The sequence below is a fragment of the Rhineura floridana genome, chromosome 1 (assembly GCF_030035675.1).
Source record: "Rhineura floridana isolate rRhiFlo1 chromosome 1, rRhiFlo1.hap2, whole genome shotgun sequence".
Classification (NCBI taxonomy): domain Eukaryota; kingdom Metazoa; phylum Chordata; class Lepidosauria; order Squamata; family Rhineuridae; genus Rhineura; species Rhineura floridana.
Window position 1 is genome coordinate 530,035 of NC_084480.1, and position 13,890 is coordinate 543,924.

The following is a 13,890-nucleotide window of genomic DNA, read 5'->3' on the forward strand; positions in this document are numbered from 1 at the left end:
TCGGAGGAATGGAGGACATCTGTGACGCCCTGTGCTGGCTGGGCACTCCCCCCCCATAGCAGCCCCCCACTGGAGCCCCCACTGCCACACGAAGCAATGCTGTGTGATCTCTTGTTTTGCTCTCTTGAGGGGGGAGGGTTCTCTGCCACCTCCATGCTTTAGTGACTCTGCTTTTGTCTAGGGTTAGCATTCTCTATCCACCCCCTCGGCTAACACCCCTACGTACTAACAGGAGCAAAACAACAGGGATGTTCTCATGGATTATATTTCCTCCCTCCCTCTAAGGAGGGGGGCATGCTTTCTTCTCCCTCTTTTTATCCTTACAGCAACCTTGTGAGGTAGGTTATGCTAAGAAAGTGACTGTTTGGCCCAAGGGCACCCAGTGAGCTTCATGGCACTTGAACCAGAGTCTAGATACCCACTGGCTGACCCTCTTCATGGGGCGTGGAGGAGGAGCAGGGCAGCAGCTCCTGGGGCAATTCTGGGCTAGGCCACCATCTCCTGGGCCTCTTCAGGATTAGTCTTACATTAATCACTTTTTACAACTCTGACAGGAGCCCAATTTTAGTGACAAGTTACATTTTTTTTTAGGATATCACCAATTTTACCTTGAAATTATTTAAGCAGTTGTTAATTTCCATTCTCCATTGGGCACTTGCCTGTTGGGCCAACGGCTTCCCTGGCTGGTTTCCCACTTCTGGGATCTCCCAAGCAAGCGTTACTGTCGGTCTTGCTGTTGCTAGCAGTGTGCTCCTTAAATTCATGTCTTGCTGGCCTGACTGCCAACTGACACTTATTTTGCCAGAGTTTGTGTGCTCCAGCTGCAAATGAGGACCAGCTTCCACTGCCTTCAGTGGATGTGCAGGGAGGGATTGCACTGCTGGGAGTCGCCAGGGCTGAGGAGAGCAACTGGCAGCAGATCCTTCCTTGGCAGCCTCTAGAAGGAGCAGGCAGGAACCCTCCTCGCCTCTCCTGCAGCTCCTGCTCCCACCAGACACAGTGAGAGAGAGTGGCCAGGGATTGCTCTGGAGGCCACCCTCTTGCTGGACTAGGCAGATCTGGATCTGAAAAGGGCATAGGCTGGCAGCTGACAAAGGGGTCAACCAGATGCCTCTTCTGGGAGGCCTGTGCCTAGATTGGGGGGGGGCTGCTTGGGAACCACTTGTAAGAAAATACAAGCCAAGAAAGGGGGAAGAGGACCCAAGAGCTGCCCCAGAGAAGGCCAGGCCAGAACAGAGAGAAGCCAGTTGTATGGCTCTGCTGGTGCTTTATTGGGGAAGATGCTGAGCCGCTTAATTTGGCCAGGCTCTTTCTCCAGGTACGGTGGAGGTAGGGCTGGTCCCTCTGCCTCGAGTAAATGTGTTGAAGTGGCGGTTTTAAATGTTGCAGCCAAGAAGAGAAAGGGGCATCTCCTTCCAGCAGATCCAACGTGAGAGCAGGAGAAGCGAGCGAGTCTGCAGCACCTGGCCCCTGTCACTTCACACGGGTGAAGACATTCCTGCCAATCCTGCAAGGAAACAGAGCAGTCAGCTGCCTCATCCTTCTGCTGATCTCTTCCTAGAAGCAGACTTGGACCTGGTGCCCCTCGGCACCCCTCTCTTAATCCCAGGGGACAATGGGGCTTTGTTGCCTCGCCTCAGGGGCACCCTCCTGTTAGTCAGAGCACAGATGCCCCTTCCCACAGCATTCTAGGAACAGTCCTCACTTTTTGGAGACTTGCTGCCGCACCCCGCCCAGGCAAGGCTCCTTAAGCCAAGGGGGCAGGCCTCCAGCTCCCACCTGTGGGGCAGAGTCTAAATCCCAGGCATGTGCAGCAGCGGGGGGGGGGATAAGAGTGGTCTGTGGCAGATTTGTGCCTTGGCAGGGAAGTGGAGCGCCCACAGTGTACAACAGGGCAGATATAGGACCACCCGGAATGCCACAGGCCTCCCTCAGCCTTTGTGACTTGGATGTTAAACAAAATTAAGCTGCATGGAGGGCAGGATGAGGAAAGGGAAATGCCTGGCTGGGGCAAGTGAGGGGCTGTCCAGAAGCGAAACTGACAGTACAGAAGGTTGTAACCAGGTTGCCTGAGAGACCACTAATAAACCTCATAGGCCACTGTGTTCTGTGGGAGAGTGTCTCCTTAAAGTCCTTAAGAATAGACGCCTGCTCCACAGAAGCTCAGAGCAGGGCCTTCAGTCTGGCTGCCCCTGTTCTGGTGAACAGATTTCGTGCTGAGGCACAACGGGTGCCCCCCATCTGCACTTTCTGGAAACCATCGGAGACATTCTTGTTTCACCAAGCTTTTCCAGCTGGATGAAAATTTTGTATTGTTTTCAAACTGATCTTCATTTTTGGTATTGTTTTAATGGCATCTTTATAAATTGCCTTGAGACACACGTAAAAGGCGATTCATAAGCTAAAGAAGAGGCAGAAGGAAGCCCAGCATTGCAAAGATACTGTACATACCCATGGTGATACATCTTAGAACACGGATGCTAGTTAGCACTGTGGTTGCCCACCAAGATGGCACAGACAACCTTTCCCAGCTCGAGAACCCACATGCCTTCCTAGGCCATCTTCATGCCTGTGGTTGGTGGGAGGGCACCAGCAAAAGTGGGCAGAGCACTGGGTGTAAATTTTACCTTTGCACAGTAGGCTAGTTCCTACATCCCCCCACCCCTCTTCATTCTCCCCTTTTTAGTGGCCTGTTACGTGTTGCAGCATTCTTTTTACATGATTTCCTCATTCATTCATTGGCGATCGCTTGTGACCAAGTAAGATTGTCTTCCAAAATAAAGTCTTTAGCAGTGGGTCCGTAGGTGACTGTGAAATTAACTATTTTCTTTTAAAATAGTATAGAGAAAATTAGTTTTCTTCTCTCTATACAATTTTTAAAGACACATCTGCCGAAACATGTCTGGCAACTGCAGTCATTCAGGGATCTGTACTGCAGCAAGAACATCTTACATGACATTTCAGTCATTTTCAAAAAATCTGTTTTAAGAAATTCATGAACATGTCATGTGGTACATAAAAAGTTCCCTCTGGTTAGATTTTCATTACGTTTTTTCATATGTTGCTGTTATATTCATGTGAGATGGTCACTTTATGAATGTATTTGTCTCAGTTGTATTACAGAGTTTGTCTAGTATTTTTTGGATTTGTGTCTTGATTTTTATGTCAATATTTTGGTTATATGCCTTCAAGCCAATTACGACTTATGGCGACCCTATGAATCTTTTTTTCATATATTCATAGGGTTTTCATGGTAAGGTAAGAGGTTTACCATTGCCTACAGCACCTGGTTTTCCCAGGCGATCTCCCATGCAATTACTAAACACGCCTGAGCCTGTTTAGCTTCCAAGATCAGACGAGATCGGGCATGTTCAGGGTAGTATGGCTGTAGATGTCAATATACAGAACTCCATTTTTATACAATACATTTTTGCAACACTGCTAATGGCATTCCTTATACTGAGTCAGGCAGTTGGTCTACACTGACTGGCTTGGCTCGCCAAGCTTTCAGACAGGATTCTCTCCCAGCCGTACTTGGAGATGCCACTGAGGAGTGACCCTGGGGCCATCTGCATGGAAGGCAGCCGCCCTGCCACTCAGAGCTATGGCCCTTCCTCATCCTGTTGTTTGTGCAGTTATTGTGCATCACTCTTGCTCCACCTGGAGAATGTGTGTGTGTGTTCTTTGCAGAAGAGAGGGACTTCTTGCACACTATCAAAAAACCTGCTGTGTTTCTACTGGCATGAGCATCACCTGTAGCCACCCACTGGCTGCCCACTTCCACTTCTCCCTGTGCATGTTTGGGGGTAGGGGGCTGCTCTGAGGATGACTAGCACTGAACATCCCCCATTGTTGTTATGCCACGAGGGCAGCATTAAAAAAACCAGGCTTGGCTTTCTGATGGCATGCAAGCTCCACAACACTGTTAAGGGTGGTGGTGGGATAAAATCTACAGAAGTCCTAGCTCCACTTTGAAACAGCCACACCTTTGCAGATCTTGCACCTATTGTTGTTGTAATGTGCCTCCAAGTCGACTACGACTTATGGTGACCCTATGAATCAGTGACCTCAAGAGCATCTGTCATGGACTACCCTGCTCAGATCTTGTAAGTTCAGGTCTGTGGCTTCCTTGATGGAATCAATCCATCTCTTGTTTGGCCTTCCTCTTTTGTTTTTCCCAGCATTGTCTTTTCTAGTGAAAGGTTTCTTTGCACCTATAACGAGATTTTTTTTCCAGTAAGGGGAAAGCCTCAGCAACGGGGGAGAGGAACTGTGACAGATACACCTCCAGCATGCTGTCATGTGGAAATGCACCTAACCATGGGTGTCCTGACATGCTGCAAATACACACAAAATAGCAGGTATGGAGGCGCCCCAGGAAGGCCCAAGGGAAGCTGATTCTCTCTGGTGCTCTTTCGCTTACCGAGTCGCCTTCCAGTCATCCTCGGGAGATTTTGCCTCCTCCCGCAAAAGCCACATTGTCTCCAAGGACTCTTTTCCACTTGCATCTACAAAGCGCTGACCCACAAAGGCGGCAGTGGAGTCTGCAGGAAACAGAGAGGAGCTAAGCTGGAAGTCAGAGTCTCTCCTTTATTTTATTTGTTTATTTATTTATTTATTAAATTTATTAGTCGCCCATTTGGCTGGTTCTCCAGCCACTCTGGGCGACACACAACATAAAACAGACAATTCACATTAAAACCTTAAAATGCCAACAGTAACACTAAAACCTAACCCACCCCAAAGGCCTGCCTGAAGAGCCAGGTTTTCAAGGTCCGGCAGAAACTTATCATGGAGGGGGCATGGCGGATGTCATTTGGGAAGGAATTCCATAGAGTGGGTGCCATGTTTGAAAAAGCCCTCTCCCTAGTTCTCACCAGTCTAGCTGATTTAACTGGTGGGATGGAGAGAAGGTCTTTTGAGGCTGATCTTGTTGGGCAGCAACATTGATGATGCTGGAGGCGCTCCTTGAAATAGACTGGGCCAAAACCATGCAGGGTTTTAAAGGTCAAAACCAACACCTTGAATTGGGCCCAGAAAGCAACTGGTAACCAGTGCAACTCCTTCAGCACTGGAGTAATGTGGTCTCAGTGGCAGCTACCCTTAATCAGGCGAGCCGCAGCATTCTGTACCAGTTGCAGCTTCCGGACCGTTTTCAAGGGTAACCCCACATAGAGCGCATTACAGTAGTCTAGGCGAGAGGAGACCAGGTTATGTACCACCAATGGGAGCAGATGGTTTGGAAGGTAGGGGTGCAGCCTTCGTATCAAATGGAGTTGATACAGTGCCACCTGGCTCACAGCCGAGACCTGAGCCTTCATGGACAGCTGGGAGTCAAGAATGACCCCCAGGCTGCGGACTTGGTCTTTCAGGGGCAACTGTACCCCATTAAGCACCAAGTTAACATCCCCCAGCCTTCTCTTGTCTCCCATGAACAGTACCTCAGTTTTGTCAGGGTTCAGCTTCAGCTTATTCCTTCCCATCCAACCACTCACCGATTCCAGGCACTTGGACAGGGTTTCCACAGCCAACCCTGGTGAAGACTTGAACGAGAGATAGAGCTGTGTGTCATCCACATATTGATGACATTGCAGCCCACATCTCCTGATGATAGCTCCCAGCGGCTTTATATAGATGTTAAATAGCATCAGGGAGAGGATGGAACCCTGTGGTACTCCATAAGTGAGAGGACATGGATCCGAAACCTCATCCCCCAGTACCACCCTCTGGTACCTATCAGAGAGGAAGGAACCATTGCATTACAGTGCCCCCTAAACCCAGCCTATCTAGACGGTCCAGGAGGATACCGTGGTCAACGGTATCAAAAGCCGCTGAGAGATCCAGGGGGACGAGGAAGGTGCATTCGCCCCTATCCATCGCCCTCCTCATATCATCCACCAAGGCAACACATTGGCAGCAGAGAGGCACAATGGAGCTGTCAAGTGCAGGATCTACACAGCCTTTTACACCTCTCTGCCTGGCTTGCAACTTCTTTGTTCCCTTCCGAGTCACAAAGACACCCCACCCTACTTGGGGAAGTCGGACAAAGCATCCAAGCATATACAAAGGAAGAGAATTGGCTTGAGAATCGCTCCCACACCCAGTGTGTTTTAGCCATAAATTGCGGTAAGCAAGAAAGACCACCTTAGAATCATAGAGTTGGAAGGGGCCTTGAAGGCCATCAATCCCCTGCTCACAGCAGGAAATCCACAGCTACAGCATCTCCCGCAGATAGCTGTCCAGCCTCTACTTGAAGACATCCAGCGAAGGGGATCCCACCACCTTCCTAGGCAGTCGGTTCCATTGCCGAACTGTCCTTACTGTCAAGAAGTTCCTTCTAATGTCCAATCTGAATCTACGCTCCTGCAACTTAAAACCATTAGACCTAGTCCTACCCTCTGGGGCAGCAGAGAACAAATCTGTACCCTCCTCTATGTGACAGCCCTTCAGGTACTTAAAGAGAGCAATCATGTCACCCCTCAGCCTTCTCTTCACCAGACTGAACATGCCAAGTTCCTTCAACCTTTCCTCATAAGACTTGTTCTCCATACCGGCTATCATCCTTGTCGCCCTCTTCTGAACCCGCTCCAACTTGTCTATATCTTTCTTAAAATGAGGCGCCCAGAACTGAATGCAGTATTCCAGATGAGGCCTGACTAATGGAGAATATAGTGGGACTATTACTTCCCTCGACCTGGAAACTATAGCTCTGTTTATGCATCCCAAAACCGCGTTTGCCTTTTTTGCCGCAGCATCACACTGCTGGGTCATGTTCAACTTGCGATCCACTACAATTCCAAGGTCCTTCTCACACACACTACTGCTAAGCCGGGTATTTCCCATCCTGTACCCGTGCATTTTGTTTTTGTGGCCTAGATGCAGAATCTTGCATTTGTCTTTACTGAATTTCATTTTATTAATTTCAGCCCAATTTTCTAGTCTATCCAGGTCCCTTTGGATTTTATTCCTGTCTTCCATTGTGTTAGCTATCCCTCCCAGTTTCGTATCATCCGCAAACTTCATAAGGCTTCCCTCCACCCCATCATCTAAGTCATTGATAAAAATGTTGAAGAGTATCGGCCCCAGGACAGAACCCTGTGGCACTTTGCTCGAAACCTCCTTCCAGTCCGAAGCAGAGCCACCGACGACCACTCTTTGAGTACAGTTTTCCAACCAGTTGTGAATCCATCTGACAGTATTTCCATCTAGTCCGCATTGACCAGTTTGCTAATCAAAAGGTCGTGGGGGACTTTGTCAAACGCTTTGCTGCAATCTAGATAGATGACATCTACAGCATTTCCACCATCTACTAGGCTAGTGACCCGATCAAAAAAAGAGATGAGATTAGTTTGACAGGATTTTTTTTTGACAAACCCATGCTGGCTCCTACTAATCACAGGATTGTCATCTAGATAGTTGCCAATGGAATCTTTTATTATCCGTTCTAATATCTTTCCCGGTATTGAAGTCAGACTGACCGCCCTGTAATTCCCCGGATCTTCTTTTTTACCCTTTTTAAAAAGCGGGACGTTTGCCCGTCTCCAATCCTCTGGCACCTCTCCCGTTCTCCAGGATTTCTCAAAGATGATGGCAAGAGGTTCCGAGAGTACATCCGGAAGTTCCTTCAATACTCTGGGATGCAGTTCATCAGGCCCTGGAGATCTGAACTCATTTAGGTTAACTAGGTATTTCCTGACTATCTCCTTATCAATCTCGAACTGCAGTCCCGACCCCTTACTGAGATTGCTACCGATGCAAGGTTGCACACTGTTCCCTTTTTGGGAGAAAACGGAGGCAAAATAGGTGTTGAGCAGTTCTGCCTTTTCCTTGTTATCTGTCAACATTTTGCCATCCTCATTGAGCAGCAGTCCCACCATTTCCTTGGTCTTTCTCTTGCTTCGAACATATCTGAAAAACCCCTTTTTGTTGTTCCTCGTTTCCCTCGCCAGCCTCAGCTCATTCTGGGTTGTAGCTTTCCTTACGCTATTCCTGCAAGTACGAGCCGCTTGTCGGTACTCTTCCTTGGTGATGCATCCTTCCTTCCATTCTTTATACATGCTCTTTTTTACTTTTACCTCCTCCACCAGTCTTCCGTGTAGCCACATTGGCTTTTTCCGATGTCTTCCGTTTTTCTTCCTCTTTGGAATTGTTTGCGATTGCGCTTTTTGTAATACGTTCTTCATGAACTCCCACGCTTCTTGGGCTCCTTTTTTCTTTAGTCTATCTAGCCACGGGATCCTACCCATCATTTCCCTGAGCTTGCTAAAATCGGCTTTCCTGAAATCCAAGGTCCATATTTGACTATCTTCTTCTTTGGCTTTCCCCAGAATCCCGAATTCCAGCATTACGTGGTCACTTTCCCCCAAGGTACCCACCGCTTTAATTCCCGTGACCAATTCGTCCCTGTTAGTTAAGATCAGGTCCAGGATTGCCGATCCCCTTGTTCTTTCTTCTACTTTTTGAAAGAGGAAATGATCAGCAAGGCCCATCAGAAATTTGTTGGAGGCTTTGTGCTTCGCAGAGTTTGTCTCCCAGCAGATATCCGAGTAGTTGAAGTCCCCCATCACTACTACTTCTTGCCTCCTTGAGATTTCAGAGATTTGTTTGAGAAAGGCCTCGTCTACCACCTCTTCTTGGCCAGGGGGTCTGTAGTAGACACCCACTAACTACCATGTCGGTTTTATTTGTTTCTCCATTTATTTTTACCCAAATGGTCTCTACCGGACCCCTTTGTTCGCTCTCTTGGATTTCCATAGAGGTGTATTTGTCTTTGACGTATAACGCTACTCCCCCTCCTTTTCTGTTGCTTCTGTTCTTTCTGTAGAGTTTATATCCTTGAATGGCTATATTCCAATCACGGGAGTCATCCCACCAAGTCTCTGTTATCCCTATGAAGTCATATTTGCCTTGATGCACTAAGACTTCAAGCTCCCCTTGCTTGTTTCCCAAGCTCCGCGCGTTGGTATATAGACACCAGAAATCTCTTTTGTCCTGATTGGATTCCTCCGTTAATGTACCGTGAGCTTTGCCGTGCATCCCTTTCTCTCTCCCAGTGTCTCCTGTACCGCATCCCTTTCTCTCTCCCAGTGTCTCCTGTACCGTTCAAATCCTTGCATTTACAAGCCGCTGTCTTTGGATCGGTATTTAAGCTATCATCTCCATCCCCCAGAGGCTTTAGTTTAAAGCCCTCTTGATGAGTTTTGCCATACTTCTGCCAAAGAGATTCTTCCCAGTCCTCGTGAGGTGCAGCCCATCTCTTGCCAACAGTCCCCCCTCCAAGAAGCTTAGACCATGGTCCCAGAATCCAAACCTCTCCCATTGACACCATCTGCGTAGCCTTGCTTCCTTTCAGCTGGATTTCTGGGAGGGAGAAGCGGGACGGGGTGGCCACTGTGTTTATTGGCACGGCCCTGCTGAAGACTTTCGGCACCTAGCAGTGCCCTAAGGAGAGCTTTTTAGGTACAGTCTTAACCCTGGACAGTAATATTCTGCTCATGTTCTTCTTGTGGGCTCCGCAGAAGAGACATCTGGTTGGCCATTCGGGAAAGAGGTTGCTGGACCAGGCAGGTCTTTGGTCTGATCCAGCAACCAGGCACTTCTTATGTTCTTATGTGGCTTTTGTTTTTACATTTTAATTGTTTTAATCTTCTTTTTAAGCCACCACGAGAATGATTGAAGAGTGGTATACAAATACACTGTAATTTCAATGGCTGCTCGTGTGATATAGTGGTTAGAGTGCCAGACTGGGACCTGGGAGACAGTCAGGGTTCAAATCCCCATGAAGCTGACTGGGTGACTTGGGGGCCACTCACAGTCTCTCAGCCTAACCTACTTCACAGGGTTGTGGGGATAAAATGGCGAGAGGGGGTGTCGTGTTTGTATGCCACCTTGAGTCCTTGGGGAAAGGAATGATAAATAGATAGTCTTGGCCTCTCCACGGTTTTTGTGGCCAGATGATGAATAGTGCTTTTGTTTCAGCAGGTTTCTGTTCTACTTAGTAGTTCATGTTTTCTACCTGATTATTCTGTTTTATCTACTCAGCCCATCTCTGCTTTATTCAATATTATTTATTTATTCAAACAAAAACTTATATACTGCTTGATTGTAGAAAACCTTTAAGCTGTTTACAAAAGCAGTTTACACATTTTATAAAGTATTATTGCATAACATGGTTGGATTGTAACCTGCCTTGAGTCATGCAAATGGATTAGGAGGGGAGGTATACATTATTATGAGAGAACAAACATTCCCTTCTCCAGCCCTGGAGCTGCTCAGATCTGCTCTCTGAAACTTGGAGTCCCCCACCACCACCAGTCCCCCTTCCCAGTAGTCTCATCACCTCCAGGGAAGTGTGGAGGGGTCACTTGCACTTGTCCTTACCCGAGAATGTCCACTTGACTGCAAAGCCAAAGGTGGGCTGTTCCTGCTCCTTGGGATCATGCTGGACTCCGAAAAGGGGAGACGCCTGGATGCGCTTCTCCGCAGCTGACACGGCTGTCAGGTAGGAGCCTGAGAACTGACCAGCTTCATTGGGAGGGTTGAGGACCATCTTGGAGCCCAGCTCATTTACCCACGTCCCTGCCAGGATGCCCTGTGTTGGAGAAGGGGGCAAGTGAGGGAGAGGGGGAGCGTCAGCAGGGGGAATGCAGCCAGGGTCTTCCCCCTCACATGCACGCCAGCATGCGGATGAAGCCGGGCAGGTCTGAAAGCCTCCTGCAGGCAGCAGGGTCTGGCTCAGGGTGGGCCCAGGTGCTCTTGCGCTCAAGCCCTGCTTGGGGGCTGCGGGCTTCCTTGTGGGGGCATCTGGCTGTCCACCGAGAGACACAAGAGGAGGGAACAGATTTGGTTTGATCCAGCTTCAGGGCTCTCCCTGGCAGGAGGGGCAAAACCCATAACCCCTATTCATCGGTTTCGTCCTCCCCACCAATCCCCTATTCTTGAGCGCCTCAGGCTCAGGCATGGCCCCCAGGGGCATCTGGCATGATGGGGGACTCAAATCGCATTTGGGGGAAGGGGGTAGAATATGCAGGTCTGTATTTCTGCTGCCCTGTGTGGACCACGACAGAGAGAGAAATGGTCCCAGGTTATGGCCTGCAGGTACAGGAGGCCAGCTCCCTGCTGACGCTAGCACGGTCAGGCCTGGTCAGTGCCTGGATGGGAGACCGCCTGGAAACCATATGTAAGCCACCTTGGGTTTCTCACATGAAAAGGCAGGGTATAAATGTAATAAATAAATAAATGGCAGATGGGGGGGCCCTCCACCCACCGCACGAGGTAGGCAGCGAGGTCTGCCATTCACTCTCACTCTGGGCCGTCCTGGGGCGGGCACACATCAACTGGGCAGCACAGAACTCATGGAGGCCCCTTCACCACACTCTCAGAAGCCCAAAAGGCAAGAAGGCCCACGGCCAGCCAGAGGGGGACACCGCCACTTCTCATGCCCTGCCCGGCACTGAGGCACCCCAGCACCGGCAGCGCAAGTGGAGCCACAAGGCACCTCTGCCAGTGAACTGCCGCCTTCCGGAGAGGCGGAGGCCATGAATTTGGAGGGCATCCAAGGTGCTGGAATATGTGGTTCAACTCCAACTTGTGGGTTGAGGCTGAATGGGGTTAAAAAGGGTAGCTAGGCAGGAGACCTCCTGGTTGCTAAGCTATGCCTCTCTCCTTTGATCTCCTGCTGTCTCTTCCTTCCTAGACTGATATGCACAGGATGTTGATCCCAGTTACTTCCCTCCTTCCTTCTTCTTTCTCTTGAGAGGGGAGCAGACATATTTCTTTGTCTCTCCCTCTCCTCAAGCATGAGGGCAAGCACTAGGCCTAGTGTTTGCTTCTCCAACATAGCCAGTTAGCTAGATGTAAGGACACTTTCCTATCAAGTGTCATGGCCCCGTCAGAGGACTCATCAGATGAGGATGACTCAGGAGTAACAGCAGCAGACCCAGAAGCAGCAGACCCAGAAGGAGAAATGGAGGAAACTCCTGAGAACCCAGCTCCTTCTCCCCCTCAGCTGCAGAGCACCCCAGACACAGCTGAAGCCCTTCAGCCAGACGCAGACAGGGAACAGGATACTCCCCCCTCACCTGCAGAACGTAGACAGCAGAAGGTCAGGCAGAAGAGGGGCAGGCCTGTCCACTTAAGGCCAAAACGCTGATGGCTCACACCTGCTGACAAACCTGCTCCTTAAAAGTCAAACCTTGGCTTCAGCTTGTTGCTGACTACAACGTCAGGCGTGACCACTGTGTGTCTTCCTATCCCCTGAACCTTGACTTGGACTGATCTCTCGGCAAACTAGACCCGGACCTTCACTGACATCTCTTCTGGATTTCTGGCTTGGCACGTAAGCTTCGAACAGCCTCTGCCCTTATCTTGCTTCCTCCTTGCTAGCCTGGCAGATTTATAGCCAAGCTGCCAGCTGAGGACTTACGGCCTGGCAATTACCAAGGAATCTCCAGCCCTGCCTGCACCCCCACCGAAACTGCTGTCTCAGCGAAGAGCTGACATCAAGTATGTACTTCCAGAATAAAGTAGTTATTTCTTATTTTAAAGCTTACAGTCTCTGCCTGACAAATTCGCAGGGAAGGTAGAATCTTTAGCAAAGATTCAAACACACATATAGCAACCCAACATCGCAACTCTCCGACACAAGGGGGCCATGCGCAGCCATGGCAGAGGAGGAGGAGGAGGCTGCCGCCGCCGATGAGCCTGCTCTCTCCTGTGTGCCCAGTGGCTGTAGCTGCCCAGTCCGGAGGAGGCTGCTGTGGCGACGTTCCTCAGCGCAGGAGGACCCGGCCCACAGGGAGTCCTCCAACGCCTGCGGGAGGCCACCGTCCCAGCCGTGAGGTCAGAAGAGCCCTGAAGCTGGCTCTGGCCATGTGGGGCCCGGCTGACTAGTCCAGCCCCCCAGCATTCACAGTGGTGGGCCAGAAGCCCCCGCGGGAAGCTCCCAAGCAGGACCGGAGCGCACGGGCAGCACTCTCCAGCCACCCGCCATTCCCAGCCACTGGCATTCAGCGGCATATCCCGCCTCCGAGCCGGGAGGTAGAGCACGGCCGTCATGGCTAGTAGCCCTTTCCGAGGTGGCCCGACGCCGGCTTTGCTCCTTCGCCTTCTGACCCTTCTCCAAATGGCCCAGCAGCCAGGCCGTCAGTGGGGTGCAGTTGCTGCTGGCCACTTTGCAGACAGAGGGACGGACGGAGGGCTAGCCGGGGATCGCCCGTCCAGCCCCCCCTCCCATGGAGACGGCGGCAGAGACAATGGGCTGGAGCCCTGGGATCCTCCCCTACGGCAGCAGCTACGGCTGTTTCCATCAACCCCTCCCTTCCTGGGAGCGCGGAGGCGAGCCAGCGACCCGCACCGAGGCAGCGCCTGCCCCCCGCCTGCCCCCACCTTTCTCCGCTTCTCAGCTGCTGCCTCGACGACCGGCAGGATTTGAGATCCCGACGAGGAGGCGGTGGCGGCGGCGGCGAGGAGCGAGCCGAGCAGCGCCAAGGCGGGCGCGCGGGTCATGTTCCTCCACATCCTGTTGCCTACTAGGGGGCTTGGAGCCGGGCGCCTTCCCCAAGCCCTCTTATAGGCCACTCCAGCATGCCCCCTCCCCGGTGCTTTCTGAGAAACCAGCTGATTAGCGTCCCTTCCCCTGGAAACCGAGAACGAAAGTGACCCGGGACTCTCCTTTCACTTTAGACAAATGCCGGCCTCCTTCCGGCTGTTTGTCCGGCCTGCAGGGGAAGGCTGGAGGTTTGGCGCATTCACACGCCCCTCTTCCCCGAGGGCAGCTAGACCCGCCTCTGGTGCTAGAAGAAAAGGGGGGCATTGGGATGAACAATCTCAGGGAGGGCGTTTGGAGGGTGTGCTCAAGCCTTCCAGCTTCTTCTCTCGCCCCCCCATTCA

The 13,890-nt window shown here is 50.8% G+C and overlaps 1 protein-coding gene and 1 pseudogene across 1 annotated transcript; both read right to left on the minus strand.

Annotated features, from left to right (window-relative positions):
• Positions 1 to 1,247: 1,247 nt before the first annotated feature.
• On the minus strand, positions 1,248 to 13,655 carry LOC133377818 (avidin-like). Its single transcript, XM_061612544.1, has 4 exons — positions 13,387 to 13,655; positions 10,381 to 10,591; positions 4,424 to 4,544; positions 1,248 to 1,507 (listed from the first exon to the last, which is right to left on the minus strand). The coding sequence occupies exons 1-4, from the start codon at positions 13,516 to 13,518 to the stop codon at positions 1,474 to 1,476; spliced, it is 498 nt and encodes a 165-aa protein (XP_061468528.1). The 5' UTR covers positions 13,519 to 13,655; the 3' UTR covers positions 1,248 to 1,473.
• On the minus strand, positions 3,275 to 3,393 carry LOC133375870 (5S ribosomal RNA; annotated as a pseudogene).
• Positions 13,656 to 13,890: the final 235 nt, after the last annotated feature.